Source organism: Oncorhynchus kisutch, linkage group LG18 (genome assembly GCF_002021735.2).
Source record: "Oncorhynchus kisutch isolate 150728-3 linkage group LG18, Okis_V2, whole genome shotgun sequence".
NCBI classification, from domain to species: Eukaryota; Metazoa; Chordata; class Actinopteri; order Salmoniformes; family Salmonidae; genus Oncorhynchus; species Oncorhynchus kisutch.
In genome coordinates, this window is record NC_034191.2 from 13,152,151 (window position 1) to 13,172,150 (window position 20,000).

General features: G+C 47.8%; 1 protein-coding gene across 1 annotated transcript in view; it reads left to right on the forward strand.

Moving 5' to 3' along the window:
• Positions 1-20,000, forward strand: part of LOC109909498 (phosphatidylinositol 3,4,5-trisphosphate 5-phosphatase 2A) — a 60,662-nt gene that overhangs the window by 29,905 nt on the left and 10,757 nt on the right. Inside the window, exons 9-21 of the mRNA XM_031795405.1 lie at positions 2,019-2,169; positions 4,172-4,278; positions 7,855-7,957; positions 8,308-8,504; positions 9,711-9,828; positions 9,912-10,008; positions 10,178-10,316; positions 10,615-10,714; positions 10,809-10,897; positions 11,768-11,849; positions 14,639-14,728; positions 14,964-15,077; positions 15,707-15,883. Coding sequence (XP_031651265.1) covers positions 2,019-2,169; positions 4,172-4,278; positions 7,855-7,957; positions 8,308-8,504; positions 9,711-9,828; positions 9,912-10,008; positions 10,178-10,316; positions 10,615-10,714; positions 10,809-10,897; positions 11,768-11,849; positions 14,639-14,728; positions 14,964-15,077; positions 15,707-15,883 — 1,564 coding nt within the window. The remainder of the gene's footprint in view (positions 1-2,018; positions 2,170-4,171; positions 4,279-7,854; positions 7,958-8,307; positions 8,505-9,710; positions 9,829-9,911; positions 10,009-10,177; positions 10,317-10,614; positions 10,715-10,808; positions 10,898-11,767; positions 11,850-14,638; positions 14,729-14,963; positions 15,078-15,706; positions 15,884-20,000) is intronic.

Consider the following 20,000-nt stretch of genomic DNA (forward strand, 5'->3'; position numbering starts at 1 on the left):
TGGCAGCAACACATGAAAACACAGCATGGTAGCAACACAACATGGTAGCAACACATGAAAACACAACATGGTAGCAACACAGCATGGTAGCAACACAGCATGGTAGCAACACAGCATGGTAGCAACACATGAAAACACAGCATGGTAGCAACACAGCATGGTAGCAACACAACATGGTAGCAACACAACATGGTAGCAACACATGAAAACACAACATGGTAGCAACACAGCATGGTAGCAACACAACATGGTAGCAACACATGAAAACACAGCATGGTAGCAACACATGAAAACACAGCATGGTAGCAACACAGCATGGTAGCAACACAGCATGGTAGCAACACAGCATGGTAGCAACACATGAAAACACAGCATGGTAGCAACACAGCGTGGCAGCAACACAGCGTGGCAGCAACACAGCGTGGCAGCAACACAACATGGCAGCAACACAACATGGCAGCAACACAACATGGCAGCAACACAACATGGCAGCAACACAGCATGGTAGCAATACAGCATGGCAGCAACACAACATGGCACAAACATTTTTGGGCACAGACAACAGCACAAAGGCAAGAAGGTAGAGACAACAATACATTACACGAAGCAGCCATAACTGTCAGTAAGAGTGTCCATGATTGAGTCTTTGAATGAAGAGATGGAGATAAAACTGTCCAGTTTGAGTGTTTGTTGCAGCTCGTTCCAGTCGCTAGCTGCAGCGAACTGAAAAGAGGAGCGACCCAGTGATGTGTGTGCTTTGGGGACCTTTAACAGAATATGACTGGCAGAACGGGTGTTGTATGTGGAGGACGAGGGCTGCAGTAGATATCTCAGATAGGGGAGTAAGAGGGTTTTATAAATAAGCATCAACCAGTGGGTCTTGCGACAGGTACAGAGATGACCAGATTACAGAGGAGTATAGAGTGCAGTGATGTGTCCTATAAGGAGCATTGGTGGCAAATCTGATGGCCGAATGGTAAAGACCATCTAGCCGCTCGAGAGCACCCTTACCTGCCGATCTATAAATTACGTCTCTGTAATCTAGCATGGTTAGGATGGTCATCTGAATCAGGGTTAGTTTGGCAGCTGGGGTGAAAGAGGAGCGATTGCGATAGAGGAAACCAAGTCTAGATTTAACTTTAGCCTGCAGCTTTGGTATGTGCTGAGAGAAGGACAGTGTACCATCTAGCCATACTCCCAAGTACTTGTATGAGGTGAAAACCTCAAGCTTTAAACCCTCAGAGGTAGTAATCACACCTGTAGGGAGAGGGGCAATCTTCTTACCAAATCACATGACCTTTTGTTTTGGAGGTGTTCAGAACAAGGTTAAAGGCAGAGAAAGCTCTGTTTGTAGAGTGTTTAACACTGTATCATCGCCATATAAATGGATGCGAGAGCTTCCTACTGCTTGAGCTATGTTGTTGATCACGGCCCAATAGACATGTCTGTCTGACGACACTAGACTGGGGAGGCAGCAGACACAGATTACCAGTCAGTCACCTACACTCCCCTGTGTGGTTTATACAGCGGTTGAGGGGAAACGCCAGATGATTTCACACTCGCCGTACACTTCAGTGTGTGTGTGTGTTCACCTCCTTTTTAGCCACTTCCTGTTTGCAGGGAAGAAGTGTGTTGGTGAGATGAGTAAGATGCAGGGGGGCTGGGGTGTTTCCAGATAGAGCTATACTGTAGCTGCACTGAGCTCTGTGACGTTGTTGCCTTTTTATTGACATTTTTATTGTTATTTATACTAAAAGATGTAGGAAACATTTCACTGAGAACCCAGATGAGATTGTTGACGTGGAATGCTATTGCCGAAATGCAGGATAGTTTAGTGAACTTGTGGAACTGACTGTGTGTCAACCCGCTGACTCCCCCTGGTGGTGACACCTTGCATCTCTTAGGCTGAAGTTTATTATGTGGGTAATGAATTCTGATATTTGTTTCGTCTGTCTCTGTGTCCGTCCGTGTGTGTATCTGTCTGTTTTGTAACCCCTCTGTCTGTCTGTCCCCTCCAGGTGAAGTTGGATGTGTACCTGGCAGACCTGACTAAAATAGGGAAGAGTCAGAAGCACAGTCTGTCTGTGGACGTGGAGGGAGGGATGCTTGTGGTGATGAAGAAGATGAAGGACAACCAGGAGGACTGGAACACCTTCACACACCACAAGAGTGAGGACACATATGTGTGTGTGTGTGTGTGTGTGTGTGTGTGTGTGTGTGTGTGTACACTGCTCCAAAAAATAAAGGGAACACTTAAACAACACAATGTAACTCCAAGTCAATCACACTTCTGTGAAATCAAACTGTCCACTTAGGAAGCAACACTGATTGACAATAAATTTCACATGCTGTTGTGCAAATGGAATAGACAACAGGTGGAAATTATAGGCAATTAGCAAGACACCCCCAATAAAGGAGTGGTTCTGCAAGTGGTGACCACAGACCACTTCTCAGTTCCTATGCTTCCTGGCTGATGTTTTGGTCACTTTTGAATGCTGGCGGTGCTTTCACTCTAGTGGTCGCATGAGCCGGAGTCTACAACCCACACAAGTGGCTCAGGTAGTGCAGCTCATCCAGGATGGTACATCAATGCGAGCTGTGGGAAGAAGGTTTGCTGTGTCTGTCAGCGTAGTGTCCAGAGCATGGAGGCGCTACCAGGAGACAGGCCAGTACATCAGGAGACGTGGAGGAGGCCGTAGGAGGGCAACAACCCAGAAGCAGGACCGCTACCTCCGCCTTTGTGCAAGGAGGAGCACTGCCAGAGCCATGCAAAATTACCTCCAGCAGGCCACAAATGTGCCATGTGTCTGCTCAAACGGTCAGAAACAGACTCCATGGGGGTGGTATGAGGGCCCAACACCGCGCAGGACGTTTGGCATTTGCCAGAGAACACCAAGATTGGCAAATTCGCCACTGGCGCCCTGTGCTCTTCACAGATGAAAGCAGGTTCACACTGAGCACGTGACAGACGTGACAGAGTCTGGAGATGCCGTGGAGAACATTCTGCTGCCTGCAACATCCTCCAGCATGACCGGTTTGGCGGTGGGTCAGTCATGGTGTGGGGTGGCATTTCTTTGGGGGGCCGCACAGCCCTCCATGTGCTCGCCAGAGGTAGCCTGACTGGCATTAGGTACCGAGATGAGATCCTCAGACCCCTTGTGAGACCATATGCTGGTGCGGTTGGCCCTGGGTTCCTCCTAATGCAAGACCATGCTAGACCTCATGTGGCTGGAGTGTGTCAGCAGTTCCTGCAAGAGGAAGGCATTGATGCTATGGACTGGCACGCCTGTTCCCCAGACCTGAATCCAATTGAGCACATCTGCGACATCATGTCTCGCTCCATCCACCAACGCCACATTGCACCACAGACTGTCCAGGAGTTGGCGGATGCTTTAGTCCAGGTCTGGGAGGAGATCCCTCAGGAGACCATCCGCCACCTCATCAGGAGCATTCCCAGGCATTGTAGGGAGGTCATACAGGCACGTGGAGGCCACACACATTACTGAGCCTCATTTTGACTTGTTTTAAGGACATTACATCAAACTTGCACAAAGGCGGAGGTAGCGGTCCTGCTGCCCTCCTCCACGTCTCCTGATGTACTGGCCTGTCTCCTGGTAGCGCCTCCATGCTCTGGACACTACGCTGACAGACACAGCAAACCTTCTTGCCACAGCTCGCATTGATGTGCCATCCTGGATGAGCTGCACTACCTGAGCCACTTGTGTGGGTTGTAGACTCCGGCTCATGCGACCACTAGAGTGAAAGCACCGCCAGCATTCAAAAGTGACCAGAACATCAGCCAGGAAGCATAGGAACTGAGAAGTGGTCTGTGGTCACCACGTGCAGAACCACTCCTTTATTGGGGGTGTCTTGCTAATTGCCTATAATTTCCACCTGTTGTCTATTCCATTTGCACAACAGCATGTGGAATTTATTGCCAATCAGTGTTGCTTCCTAAGTGGACAGTTTGATTTCACAGAAGTGTGATTGACTTGGATTAAATTGTGTTGTTTAAGTGTTCCCTTTATTTTTTTGAGCAGTGTACATATATATATACACACACATACACATACGTGTGTGTATATGCACACGACAAGGGTGCGGCCTCACACACACACACACTACTCTCTCTCACTCACTCGTTCTTTCTCTCTGTGTTTCTCTCCCTCAGTCCGTCAGCTGATCAAGTCTCAACGTGTTCAGAACAAGCTGGGCATCGTGTTTGAGAAGGACAAGGAGAAGAGCCAGAGGAAAGACTTCATCTTCGCCAGCGCTAAGGTACACACACACACACACATACACACATACACACACACACACACATACACACATACACACACACACACACATACACACACACACATACACACACACACGCGCACACACACACACGCGCACATACACACACACACATACACACGCACACGCACACACACACACGCACACGCACACATACACACACACCTACACACACACCTACACACACACACACACACCTACACACACACACACACACACCTACACACACCTACACACACACCTACACACACACCTACACACACAATCTACACACACACCTACACACACACCTACACACACACACACCTACACACACACACACCTACACACACATACTCACACACACACACACACACACACACACACTCAAGGAAGCATCTCGGGGCACGCATAATTTACATATTCTAGTAAATATTTGTTTACATATTCACATTGTGGTTTATCTCGCAGACACATTGTACCAAAGGCTGTGAAGAAACGCATTAAACAATATGGCAATTCCACTGTAACGAAGTGATGCTGGGAGTCAGATTTGTCACTTTAAAAGATGTATGTCAAACTAAAACTAATGACTGCAAAGTTAAACAAATCATACAACTCTATGCACAAGGACGACCTTTAACAGGTTCCACTGAAAAACGAACGCTCCTTTACTTGATGAACAGTGTAGATGCAAGACGGTTGGTGCTGTTGGTGTTCTGACGGTTGGTGCTGTTGGTGTCGTGACGATTGGTGCTGTTGGTGTCGTGACGGTTGGTGTCGTGACGGTTGGTGTCGTGACGGTTGGTGCTGTTGATGTCGTGACGGTTGGTGCCGTTGGTGTCGTGACGGTTGGTGTTCTGACGGATGGTGCTGATGGTGTTCTGACGGTTGGTGCTGTTGGTGTTCTGACGGTTGGTGCTGTTGGTGTTCTGACGGTTGGTGCTGTTGGTGTCGTGACGGTTGGTGCCGTTGGTGTCCTGACGGTTGGTGCCGTTGGTGTCCTGACGGTTGGTGCTGTTGGTGTCCTGACGGTTGGTGCTGTTGGTGTCCTGACGGTTGGTGCTGTTGGTGTTCTGACGGTTGGTGCTGTTGGTGTTCTGACGGTTGGTGCTGTTGGTGTCGTGGTGGTTGGTGCCGTTGGTGTCGTGACGGTTGGTGTTCTGACGGTTGGTGCTGATGGTGTTCTGACGGTTGGTGCTGTTGGTGTCGTGACGGTTGGTGCCGTTGGTGTCCTGACGGTTGGTGCTGTTGGTGTCCTGACTGTTGGTGTCGTGACGGTTGGTGCTGTTGGTGTTCTGACGGTTGGTGCTGTTGGTGTCGTGGTGGTTGGTGCCGTTGGTGTCGTGAAGGTTGGTGCCGTTGGTGTCGTGACGGTTGGTGCTGTTGGTGTCGTGAGTGTTGGTGCCGTTGGTGTCGTGACGGTTGGTGCTGTTGGTGTCGTGACGGTTGGTGTCGTCATTCTGCTACCAGACTTTGCATCTGCACTGGAGATCGACCGATTAATCGGAATGGCTGATTAATTAGGACCGATTTCAAGTTTTCATAACAATCGGTAATCAGCATTTTTGGACACCGATCACGGCCGATTATATTGCACTCCACGAGGAGACTGCGTGGCAGTAACAGACTACCTGTTATGCGAGTGCAGCAAGGAGTTAAGGTAAGGTGCTAGCTAGCACTAAACATATCTTATAAAAAACAATCAATCTTAATATAATCACTAGTTAACTACACATGGTTGATAATATTACTAGTTTATCTAGCTTGTCCTGCGTTGCATATAATCGATGCGGTGCCTGTTAATTTATCATTGAATCACAGCCTACTTCACCAAACAGGTGATTTAACAAGCGCATTCGCGAAAAAAGCACTGTCGTTGCACCAATGTGTACCTAACCATAAACATCAACACCTTTCTTAAAATCAATACACAAGTATATATTTTTAAACCTGCGTATTTAGTTAATATTGCCTGCTAACATGAATATCTTTTAACTAGGGAAATTGTGTCACTTCTCTTGGGTTCTGTGCAACAGAGTCAGGGTATATGCAGCAGTTAGGGCCGCCTGGCTCGTTGCCAACTGTGTGAAGACCAACTTCGCCAAACAGGGGATGACTTAACATAACCGCATTTGCGAAAAAAGCACAATCGTTGGATGACTGTACCTAACCATAAAAATCAATGCCTTTCTTAAAATCAATACACAGAGGTATATTTGTTTAAACCTGCATAACCTGAAATCCAGGTTAGCAGGCAATAATAAACTAGAGAAATTGTGTCACTTCTCTTGCGTTCATTGCACGCAGAGTCAGGGTAGTTGTAACAGTTTGGGCAGCCTGGCTCGTTGCGAACTAATTTGCCCGAATTTTACATAATATTGAAGGTTGTGCAATGTAACAGGAATATTTAGACTGATGGATGCCACCCGTTAGATAAAATACGGAATGGTTCCGTATTTCACTGAAAGAATAAACGTTTTGTTTTCGAAATGATAGTTTCCGGATTCGACCATATTAATGACCTAAGGCTCGTATTTCTGTGTGTTATTATGTTATAATTAAGTCTATGATTTGATAGAGCAGTCTGACTGAGCGGTGGTAGGCAGCAGCAGGCTCGTAAGCATTCATTCAAACAGCACTTTCGTGCATTTTCCAGCAGCTCTTCCCTGTGCTTCAAGCATTGAGCTGTTTATGACTTCAAGCCTATCAACTCCCGAGATTAGGCTGGTGTAACCGATGTGAAATGGCTAGCTAGTTAGCAGGGTGCACGCTAATAGCGTTTCAATCGGTGACGTCACTTGCTCTGAGACTTGGAGTAGTTATTCCCCTTGCTCTGCAAGGCCCGCGGCTTTTGTGGAGCGATGGGTAACGCTACTTCGAGGGTGGCTGTTGTCGATGTGTTCCTGGTTCGAGCCCAGGTACGGGCGAGGAGAGGGACGGAAGCTATACTGTTACACTGGCAATACTAAAGTGCCTATAAGAACATCCAATAGTCAAAGGTTAATGACATACAAATGGTATAGAGGGAAATAGTCCTATAATAACTACAACCTAAAACTTCTTACCTGGGAATATTGAAGACTCATGTTAAAATGAACCACCAGCTTTCATATGTTCTCATGTTCTGAGCAAGGAACTTAAACGTTAGCTTTCTTACATGGCACATATTGCACTTTTACTTTCTTCTCCAACACTTTGTTTTTGCATTATTTAAACCAAATTGAACATGTTTCATTATTTATTTGAGGCCAAATTGATTTTATTGATGTATTATATTAAGTTAAAGTAAAAGTGTTCATTCAGTATTGTTGTAATTGTCATTATTACAAATAAAAATAAAAATAAATCGGCCGATTAATCGGTAGCGGCTTTTTTTTGGGGTCCTCCAATAATCGTTATCGGCATTGAAAAATGATAATCGGTCGACCTCTAATCTGCACTGTTCTTCAAGTAAATGGGTTTTCGGCATCACTCAGTTACCGTGGAATTGCCCAATATCAAGCCTAAGAATATACAGTCCACCACATCCTCCATTTTATACACACACTAACTGCACTCTGTGCGTGTTGTCAGAAGCGGGAGGCATTTTGCCAGCTGCTGCAGCTGATGAAGAACAAACATTCCAACCAGGACGAACCAGACATGATCTCCATCTTTATAGGGACCTGGAACATGGGTGAGCTCTCACACACTCTCACACACACACTCTCTCACACTCATACACTCTCAGTCATACACACTCTCTCACAGTCACACACTCTCTCACAGTCACACACTCTCTCACAGTCACACACTCTCTCACAGTCACACACTCTCTCACAGTCACACACTCTCTCACAGTCACACACTCTCTCACAGTCACACTCTCTCACAGTCACACTCTCACAGTCACACTCTCTCACTCTCACACTCACACAACGTGCTACAAATAACCGTCAAACCTCCTAATGAGGAGAATATTCCATTAGTTCTAGAAGTCTTCTTAACCTTAAACCATCACTTCAATTGTCGTGTGTGTGTGTGTAGGTTCTGTGCCCTCCCCCAAGGCGGTGGGTTCCTGGCTGTTGTGTCGTGGGCTGGGGAAGACGCTGGATGAGATGACCGTAACCATTCCTCATGACCTCTACGTGTTCGGAACGCAGGAGAACTCTGTGTGTGACCGTGAGTGGGTCGACTCACTCCGCACCGCACTCAAAGAACACACAGAGCTGGATTACAAACCGGTGAGAGAGAGGCGGAATGGGGCTCTGGTCAATAGTAGTCCACCTCATGGGGAATGAGGTGTTGTTGGGGAATAAGGTGTTGTTGGGGAATAAGGTGTTGTTAGGGATGGCCCCGTTGGGGGATAAGGTGGCGGTAGGGATGGTCCCGTTGGGGGATAAGACGTTGTTAGGGATGGTCCCGTTGGGGGATAAGGTGTTGTTAGGGATGGCCCCGTTGGGGGATCAGGCGTTGTTAGGGATGGCCCCGTTGGGGAAAAAGGTGTTGTTAGGGATGGTCCCGTTGGGGGATAAGGTGGCATTAGGGATGGTCCCGTTGGGGGATAAGGTGGCGGTAGGGATGGTCCCGTTGGGGGATAAGGTGGCGGTAGGGATGGTCCCGTTGGGGGATAAGGTGGCGGTAGGGATGGCCCCGTTGGGGATAAGGCGTTGTTAGGGATGGTCCCGTTGGGGGATAAGGTGGCGGTAGGGATGGCCCCGTTGGGGATAAGGTGTTGTTAGGGATGGTCCCGTTGGGGGATAAGGTGGCGGTAGGGATGGTCCCGTTGGGGGATAAGGTGGCGGTAGGGATGGTCCCGTTGGGGGATAAGGTGTTGTTAGGGATGGTCCCGTTGGGGGATAAGGTGTTGTTAGGGATGGTCCCGTTGGGGGATAAGGTGGCGGTAGGGATGGCCCCGTTGGGGATAAGGCGTTGTTAGGGATGGTCCCGTTGGGGGATAAGGTGGCGGTAGGGATGGCCCCGTTGGGGGATAAGGTGGCGGTAGGGATGGTCCCGTTGGGGGATAAGGTGTTGTTAGGGATGGTCCCGTTGTGGGATAAGGTGTTGTTAGGGATGGTCCCGTTGTGGGATAATGTGTTGTTAGGGATGGTCCCGTTGGGGGATAAGGTGGCGGTAGGGATGGTCCCGTTGGGGGATAAGGTGTTGTTAGGGATGGTCCCGTTGGGGGATAAGGTGTTGTTAGGGATGGTCCCGTTGGGGGATAAGGTGGCGGTAGGGATGGTCCCGTTGGGGGATAAGGTGGCGGTAGGGATGGTCCCGTTGGGGATAAGGTGGCGGTAGGGATGGTCCCGTTGGGGGATAAGGTGGCGGTAGGGATGGTCCCGTTGGGGGATAAGGAGCTTGATCTGAGAAGCAGCCTGGTAGAATGGTTGGGTTTACTCCTTGAGGTTAACTTCCATGTTACTCTGTTCTGCTCTCCTGGGTTCTAGATCGCGGTCCAGACTCTGTGGAACATTAAGATAGCGGTGCTGGTGAAACCAGAACATGAAAACCGCATCAGTCATGTGGGTGTGTCCAGTGTTAAAACGGGTATTGCTAATACGCTGGGTAAGATCTCACTCTCACACTCTCTCACACTAACAAACAATTCACTATATTCATGCTGTATGTTTGTCGTTTCTTGTTGCTAGGTAACAAAGGGGCAGTGGGCGTGTCTTTCATGTTTAATGGAACTTCCTTCGGCTTTGTGAACTGTCACCTGACATCAGGCAACGAAAAGATTGGCAGGTACGCAGACACTCCTCTTCTGCATTCAAATGTAAAACTATACAGTATGACTCATTATTTGAAGTTTGACAGGACTCCATATTAGCAGCAAACTCACTGAGATCATATGTAGTGTACTAAACAGGGGATAGGGTGCTCTTCACCACTCTTCCTTCCCTGACCCCTGCAGGAGGAACCAGAACTACCTGGATATCCTGCGGCTGCTCTCTCTAGGAGATAAACAGCTGAGCTCCTTTGACATCTCTCTACGCTTCACACACCTCTTCTGGCTGGGAGACCTCAACTACAGGCTGGACATGGACATACAGGTACCATAACACACACAGGAACCCATGGACACACACACACACACACACACACACACAAGGAGACACATGCACAAACACACGCATGGATGCAGGCACATACACCCTCTCTCTCACTCTCTCTGTCTCTCTTTTTCTCTCTCTTTTTCTCTCTCGCTTTCTCTCTCTCTGTCTCTCTCTGTCTCTCTGTGTCTGTCTCTCTCGTGTTCTCTCTCTCTCTGTCTCTCTGTGTCTGTCTCTCTCGCTTTCTCTGTCTCTCTCTTTTTCTCTCTCGCTTTCTCTCTCTCTCTGTCTCTCTCAGGAGATCCTGAACTACATCAACAGGAAAGAGTTTGATCCTCTGCTGAAGGTGGACCAGCTCAACCTGGAGAGAGAGAAGAACAAGGTGTTCCTACGCTTTGGTCAGTTACACACTCCTTCCCCTCATTGTCTATGCGCTCTGCTGTACTCTGTGAAAGACTGTTGTAATGTGTGTTTGTGTATCCTCTGGTACAGCGGAAGAGGAGATATCCTACCCACCCACCTACCGGTATGAACGCGGGTCTAGAGATACATACGTGTGGCAGAAACAGAAGGCCACAGGGGTACACACACACCACACACACTCACACAGAGCTTTATTCTCGTGAATTTTCTAGACTTTTTGGGGAGTAAACCCCTAACTCCGTAAAGTGGTAATCAGCAGTAGAAACGATAACAAAGCATGTTCCCCTGTTTCAGTAAGAGGCTGGAGAAACTCTCAAAACCATAGACAGAGCTGTGGATGCAAGGACTGACAATCCATGATATCAACATGATAGTTGTAACCATGTTTTGAGGCGATGTAGTGTATGTTTACATTTACTTGAACAAACATAGTAAAACAAGCTTATATTTTGGGTTCTGATGGCGTGTGACAGTTAAACTGAGACATTTCTTACTTATATTCTTTAACAATCAATGGGAACACATCATATGTTTTGAAGTACGAAAATGGATGTGACAACTGCTGATTGCCCCTTTTCAGCCCAACTGCTGATTGCCCCTTTTCAGCCCAACCGCTGATTGCCCCTTTTCAGCCCAACCGCTGATTGCCCCTTTTCAGCCCAACCGCTGATTGCCCCTTTTCAGCCCAACCGCTGATTGCCCCTTTTCAGCCCAACCGCTGATTGCCCCTTTTCAGCCCAACCGCTGATTGCCCCTTTTCAGCCCAACCGCTGATTGCCCCTTTTCAGCCCAACTGCCGATTGCCCCTTTTCAGCCCAACTGCTGATTGCCCCTTTTCAGCCCAACTGCTGATTGCCCCTTTTCAGCCCAACTGCTGATTGCCCCTTTTCAGCCTAAAATAGCATTTTAACAAATTCAGGACAAAGTACTGCCTTTTCACACACGCGCGTGCGAGCGAGCGCATACACACAGGCTCAGATGGAGAGATCTCTGTTCACGCTCATCTCTCTTCTCTCGCTCTCTTTCAGATGAGGACTAACGTCCCCTCTTGGTGTGACAGGATCCTATGGAAGTCTTACCCTGAGACTCACATTGTCTGTAACTCCTATGGTGAGTCCCTGCATCTTCAACAACTCTGTACAAAGGAGTTGCAGTCTGTTTTGGAATGGGTGGCCAGTAATCAAACTGGTCCTGAACATCTCTAAAACTAAGAGCATTGTATTTGGTACAAATCATTCCTTAAGTTCAGGACCTCAGCTGAATCTGGTAATGAATGGTGTGGCTGTTGAACAAGTTGAGGAGACTATTACTTGGCGTTACCTTAGATTGTAAACTGTCCTGGTCAAAATATATAGATTCAATGGTTGTAAAGATGGGGAGACTGTCTGTCTGTAGGAGTATTTGATTGATTTTACCTTTATTTCACCAGGCAAGTCAGTTAAGAACAAATTCTTATTTTCAATGACGGCCTAGGAACAGTGGGTTAACTGCCTGTTCAGGGGCAGAATGACAGATTTGTACCTTGTCGGCTCGGGGATTCGAACTTGCAACCTTTCGGTTACTAGTCCAACACTCTAACCACTAGGCTACCCTGCCGCCTCTACACTCTAACCACTAGGCTACCCTGCCGCCTCTACACTCTAACCACTAGGCTACCCTGCCGCCTCTACACTCTAACCACTAGGCTACCCTGCCGCCCCAAGTAAAGAAATGCTCTGCTTTTTTGACACCACATTCCACAAAGCAAGTCCTATTCTAAAACCTAAAGTTCTGCACACTCTAGTTTGGGCTTATCTTGATTATTGTCCAGTCGTGTGGTCCAGTGCTGCAAGGAAAGACCTAGTTAAGCTGCAGTTGGACCAGAACAGAGTGACACGTCTTGCCCTTCATTGTAATCAGAGGGCTGATGTAAATACTATACATGTCAGTCTCTCTTGGCTCAGAGTTGAGGGGAGACTGACTGCATAACTTGTTATTTTTATGACAAACATTAATGTGTTAGAAATCCCAAATTGTTTGCATAGTCAACTTACACACAGCTCTGACACACACACTTACCTCACCAGACATGCCACCAGGGGTCTTTACACACACTTACCTCACCAGACATGCCACCAGGGGTCTTTACACAGTTCCCAAATTAGGGCTGGACTGAAAACCCACAAGACGGTAGATATCCAGGGAGAGGGCAGCCCTGACCTAGATAGTGTGTATGTATTGATATGTAGGCTACGTGTGCCTTTAATGTTGATGTAGTTCTGTCCTTGAGTTGTTCTTGTCTATTAATGTTCTGTATTATGTTTCATGGTTTATGTTTTGTGTTGGACCCCAGGAAGAGTAGCTGCTGCTTTTGGAACAGCTAATGGGGATCCTGATAAAACACCAAATACTAAACACAGACCTTTATAACTCTTACCCTAATCTCAGCTCTCTAACCAGACTCCCTACCATTCTCCGTGGTTACCTGCTTTTGGAACAGCTAATGGGGATCCTAAACACAGACCTTTATAACTCTTACCCTAATCTCAGCTCTCTAACCAGACTCCCTACCATTCTCCGTGGTTACCTGCTTTTGGAACAGCTAATGGGGATCCTAAACACAGACCTTTATAACTCTTACCCTAATCTCAGCTCTCTAGCCAGACTCCCTACCATTCTCCGTGGTTACCTGCTAATGGGGATCCTAAACACAGACCTTTATAACTCTTACCCTAATCTCAGCTCTCTAGCCAGACTCCCTACCATTCTCCGTGGTTACCTGCTAATGGGGATCCTAAACACAGACCTTTATAACTCTTACCCTAATCTCAGCTCTCTAGCCAGACTCCCTACCATTCTCCGTGGTTACCTGCTTTTGGAACAGCTAATGGGGATCCTAAACACAGACCTTTATAACTCTTACCCTAATCTCAGCTCTCTAGCCAGACTCCCTACCATTCTCCGTGGTTACCTGCTAATGGGGATCCTAAACACAGACCTTTATAACTCTTACCCTAATCTCAGCTCTCTAACCAGACTCCCTACCATTCTCCGTGGTTACCTGCTAATGGGGATCCTAAACACAGACCTTTATAACTCTTACCCTAATCTCAGCTCTCTAGCCAGACTCCCTACCATTCTCCGTGGTTACCTGCTAATGGGGATCCTAAACACAGACCTTTATAACTCTTACCCTAATCTCAGCTCTCTAGCCAGACTCCCTACCATTCTCTGTGGTTACCTGCTTTTGGAACAGCTAATGGGGATCCTAAACACAGACCTTTATAACTCTTACCCTAATCTCAGCTCTCTAGCCAGACTCCCTACCATTCTCCGTGGTTACCTGCTTTTGGAACAGCTAATGGGGATCCTAAACACAGACCTTTATAACTCTTACCCTAATCTCAGCTCTCTAGCCAGACTCCCTACCATTCTCCGTGGTTACCTGCTTTTGGAACAGCTAATGGGGATCCTAAACACAGACCTTTATAACTCTTACCCTAATCTCAGCTCTCTAGCCAGACTCCCTACCATTCTCCGTGGTTACCTGCTTTTGGAACAGCTAATGGGGATCCTAAACACAGACCTTTATAACTCTTACCCTAATCTCAGCTCTCTAGCCAGACTCCCTACCATTCTCCGTGGTTACCTGCTTTTGGAACAGCTAATGGGGATCCTAAACACAGACCTTTATAACTCTTACCCTAATCTCAGCTCTCTAACCAGACTCCCTACCATTCTCCGTGGTTACCTGCTAATGGGGATCCTAAACACAGACCTTTATAACTCTTACCCTAATCTCAGCTCTCTAGCCAGACTCCCTACCATTCTCCGTGGTTACCTGCTAATGGGGATCCTGATGAAATAACTTTTTTTATTGTATTGTTAATTTTTTAAATGACATCCTGTTTCCCTCTCAGGCTGTACAGATGACGTGGTGACCAGTGACCACTCCCCAGTGTTTGGTACGTTTGAGGTGGGGGTCACGTCACAGTTCGTCTCCAAGAAAGGTATGGCCACTCACTGTGATGACTAGACAAGGGGGGTTGATTATCTCACTATAACCCAAGGGTTTTAAACGTTGTTTCTCTCCCTGTCTCTCCCTGTCTCTCTCTCTCCCTGTCTCTCTCTCTCTCTCTCTCCCTGTCTCTCTCTCTCTCTCTCTCCCTGTCTCTCTCTCTCCCTGTCTCTCTCTCTCTCTCTCCCTGTCTCTCGCTCTCTCGCTCTCTCTCGCTCTCTCTCTAGGTCTGCCTAAGTCCTCTGAACAGGCCTATATAGAGTTTGAGAATATTGAGGCCATAGTGAAGACAGCCAGCAGAACCAAGTTCTTTATCGAGTTCTACTCTACCTGCCTGGAGGGTGAGACACACGCACACACACACACACACACACACACACACACACACACACACACACACACACACACACACGCACACGCACACGCACACACCTACACACACACACACTACTCTAGAGACTTAATGACATTTTATTTCCACACTCCCTCTCTCTCCTTCTCTCTCCACACTCCTTCTCTCTCCACACTCCCTCTCTCTCCACACTCTCTCCCTCTCTCCACACTCTCTCCCTCTCTCCACACTCCTTCTCTCTCCCTCTCTCCACACTCCTTCTCTCTCCACACTCCTTCTCTCTCCACACTCCTTCTCTCTCCACACTCCTTCTCTCTCCACACTCCTTCTCTCTCCACACTCTCTCTTTCCACACTCCCTCTTTCCACACTCCCTCTTTCCACACTCCCTCTTTCCACACTCCCTCTTTCCACACTCCCTCTTTCCACACTCCCTCTTTCCACACTCCCTCTCTCCTTCTCTCTCCACACTCCCTCTCTCCACACTCCTTCTCTCTCCACACTCCCTCTCTCCTTCTCTCTCCACATTCCTTCTCTCTCCACACTCCCTCTCTCCTTCTCTCTCCACACTCCCTCTCTCTCCACATTCCTTCTCTCTCCACACTCCCTCTCTCCGTAGAGTTTAAGAAGAGTTATGAGAATGACAGTCAAAGCAGTGACAACGTCAACTTCCTGCGTGTGGGCTGGTCCAATAAGCAGCTGACCACCCTGAAGCCCCTCCTCTCTGAGATAGAATATCTCCAGGACCAACACCTGCTGCTCACCGTCAAATCACTGGATGGATACGAGTCTTATGGTACCACTGTCTGTCTGTCTGTGTGTGTTCTGTCTCCAACTGTCTGTCTGTCTGTGTGTGTTCTGTCTCCAACTGTCTGTCTGTCTGTCTGTCTGTTTGTGTTCTGTCTCCAAGTGTCTGTCTGTGTGTGTGTGTTCTGTCTCCAAGTGTCTGTCTGTCTGTCTGTGTGTGTTCTGTCTCCAAGTGTCTGTCTGTGTGTGTGTTTGTGTTCTGTCTCCAAGTGTCTGTCTGTGTGTGTGTTTGTGTTCTGTCTCCAAGTGTCTGTCTGTGTGTGTGTTTGTGTTCTGTCTTCAAGTGTCTGTCTGTGTGTGTGTTTGTGTTCTGTCTCCAAGTGTCTGTCTGTGTGTGTGTTTGTGTTCTGTCTCCAAGTGTGTGTCTGTCTGTTTGTGTTCTGTCTCCAAGTGTCTGTCTGTCTGTCTGTCTGTCTGTCTGTCTGTCTGTTTGTGTTCTGTCTCCAAGTGTCTGTCTGTGTGTGTGTGTTCTGTCTCCAAGTGTCTGTCTGTCTGTCTGTGTGTGTTCTGTCTCCAAGTGTCTGTCTGTGTGTGTGTGTGTGTTCTGTCTCCAAGTGTCTGTCTGTGTGTGTGTTTGTGTTCTGTCTCCAAGTGTCTGTCTGTGTGTGTGTTTGTGTTCTGTCTTCAAGTGTCTGTCTGTGTGTGTGTTTGTGTTCTGTCTCCAAGTGTCTGTCTGTGTGTGTGTTTGTGTTCTGTCTCCAAGTGTCTGTCTGTGTGTGTGTGTTTGTGTTCTGTCTCCAAGTGTCTGTCTGTCTGTCTGTTTGTGTTCTGTCTCCAAGTGTCTGTCTGTCTGTCTGTCTGTCTGTTTGTGTTCTGTCTCCAAGTGTCTGTCTGTGTGTGTGTTTGTGTTCTGTCTCCAAGTGTCTGTCTGTGTGTGTGTTTGTGTTCTGTCTTCAAGTGTCTGTCTGTGTGTGTGTTTGTGTTCTGTCTCCAAGTGTCTGTCTGTGTGTGTGTTTGTGTTCTGTCTCCAAGTGTGTGTCTGTCTGTCTGTTTGTGTTCTGTCTCCAAGTGTCTGTCTGTGTGTGCGTTTGTGTTCTGTCTCCAAGTGTGTGTGTTTCAGGGTTTCCCTTAGGAAACATTTGACCAGCAGCATTTTAATTTACTGGACATTTTGAGAAATTTACCGGACCCATATGCATTGGGTGCACAACATGATTAGTGCTCAGAAACACAGAAATCACATTTACATGATGGTCATTCATATTAACACAACCTGATTAGTGCTCAGAAACACAGAAATCACATTTACATGATGGTCATTCATATTAACACAACATGCAACAATGTGCGTCCTTCTTAGCGAATTCAGATGAGCATTTTGAAGATGTTAGAAGATCTGTCCACGTCTACTAATTTACATTCCATAGTACAACAGCTTACCTGTTATTTTGTCTTTCTGTGTGAATGAAATAGCCTATTCCAAACAGACTCTGAGACAGTTGTTGGACGATAGATCCCAAATTCATACAACTAGTAGGCCTCGGTTACATCCCCCAGAAAATGTAAAAAGCATTGAGTCTGATGCAACAGATCAGCACGTTTTACCTTGATCAATTATTTCTTCACACTTGAAGCGCAGCAATGCTCACGTGGCAGTAGGCTACAGATGTCAGATGTTAACTTGATCACGCTTTTGTTGCAGAGAATTTTCCTGATGCATCAGGAAATTCTAATGAGCCTCGTGATTGGTAAAAAAATGAGCAGTTGTCTTTCTCTCCTTGCGGGGGCAGTCAAGTCATTGGGATCAGGGCTCACTATCTGAAAAGGACATTGTCTCGCTCAAACGCTATAGGCTTAGGTCGTATTACTGCAATATTGAAATGTACGGAGATGTATCTGAAATGCAGCCAAACACATCAACGACCGTTGTTTTGTATAGCTTAATAACAAGACAGTACTAGTTCCTCCAGACGGTACCAGTTCCTCCAGATGGTACTAGTTCCTCCAGACAGTAACTACAACAGTACTAGTTCCTCCAGACAGTACTAGTCCCCCCAGAGAGTTCCTCCAGACGGTACTAGTTCCTCCAGACGGTACTAGTTCCCCCAGGCGGTACTAGTTCCCCCAGAGAGTTCCTCCAGACAGTACTAGTTCCTCCAGGCGGTACCTACAACAGTACTAGTTCCTCCAGACAATACTAGTTCCCCCAGACGGTACTAGTTCCCCCAGACAGTACTAGTTCCTCCAGGCGGTACTAGTTCCTCCAGGCGGTACTAGTTCCTCCAGGTGGTACCTACAACAGTACTAGTTCCTCCAGACAATACTAGTTCCTCCAGGCGGTACTAGTTCCTCCAGACAATACTAGTTCCTCCAGACGGTACTAGTTCCTCCAGGCGGTACTAGTTCCTCCAGACGGTACTAGTTCCTCCAGGCGGTACTAGTTCCTCCAGGCGGTACTAGTTCCTCCAGGCGGTACTAGTTCCTCCAGACGGTACTAGTTCCCCCAGAGAGTTCCTCCAGACAGTACTAGTTCCTCCAGGCGGTACTAGTTCCTCCAGGCGGTACCTACAACAGTACTAGTTCCTCCAGACAATACTAGTTCCCCCAGAGAGTTCCTCCAGACGGTACTAGTTCCCCCAGACGGTACTAGTTCCCCCAGAGAGTTCCTCCAGACAGTACTAGTTCCTCCAGGCGGTACTAGTTCCTCCAGGCGGTACCTACAACAGTACTAGTTCCTCCAGACAATACTAGTTCCCCCAGCGAGTTCCTCCAGACGGTACTAGTTCCTCCAGACGGTACTAGTTCCTCCAGGCAGTGCTAGTTCCTCCAGATGGTACTAGTTCCTCCAGGTGGTACTAGTTCCTCCAGACGGTACTAGTTCCCCCAGACGGTACTAGTTCCCCCAGACAGTACTAGTTCCTCCAGGCGGTACTAGTTCCTCCAGGCAGTACCTACAACAGTACTAGTTCCTCCAGACAATACTAGTTCCTCCAGACGGTACCAGTTCCTCCAGACGGTACCAGTTCCTCCAGACGGTACTAGTTCCCCCAGACGGTACTAGTTCCCCCAGACGGTACTAGTTCCCCCAGGCGGTACTAGTTCCCCCAGGCGGTACTAGTTCCTCCAGGCGGTACTAGTTCCTCCAGGTGGTACCTACAACAGTACTAGTTCCTCCAGACGGTACTAGTTCCTCCAGGCAGTACTAGTTCCTCCAGACAATACTAGTTCCTCCAGACGGTACTAGTTCCTCCAGGCGGTACTAGTTCCTCCAGACGGTACTAGTTCCTCCAGGCGGTACTAGTTCCTCCAGACGGTACTAGTTCCTCCAGACGGTACTAGTTCCCCCAGAGAGTTCCTCCAGACAGTACTAGTTCCTCCAGGCGGTACTAGTTCCTCCAGGCGGTACCTACAACAGTACTAGTTCCTCCAGACAATACTAGTTCCCCCAGAGAGTTCCTCCAGACGGTACTAGTTCCCCCAGACGGTACTAGTTCCCCCAGAGAGTTCCTCCAGACAGTACTAGTTCCTCCAGGCAGTACTAGTTCCTCCAGGCGGTACCTACAACAGTACTAGTTCCTCCAGACAATACTAGTTCCCCCAGCGAGTTCCTCCAGACGGTACTAGTTCCTCCAGGCAGTGCTAGTTCCTCCAGATGGTACTAGTTCCTCCAGACGGTACTAGTTCCCCCAGACGGTACTAGTTCCCCCAGAGAGTTCCTCCAGACAGTACTAGTTCCTCCAGGCGGTACTAGTTCCTCCAGGCGGTACCTACAACAGTACTAGTTCCTCCAGACAATACTAGTTCCTCCAGACGGTACCAGTTCCTCCAGACGGTACCAGTTCCTCCAGACGGTACTAGTTCCTCCAGACGGTACTAGTTCCTCCAGGCGGTACTAGTTCCTCCAGGCGGTACTAGTTCCTCCAGACAGTACGTACAACAGTACTAGTTCCTCCAGACAATACTATACTGTATGGTACAGCCATAAGATAACTACCCTGGTAGGTTTAGTGGGCTTTGACACTCTTATGTAGGTGTTATAACCAGCCATATAGTAACTACCCTGGTAGGTTTAGTGGGCTTTGACACTCTTATGTAGGTGTTATAACCAGCCATAAAGTAACTACCCTGGTAGGTTTAGTGGGCTTTGACACTCTTATGTAGGTGTT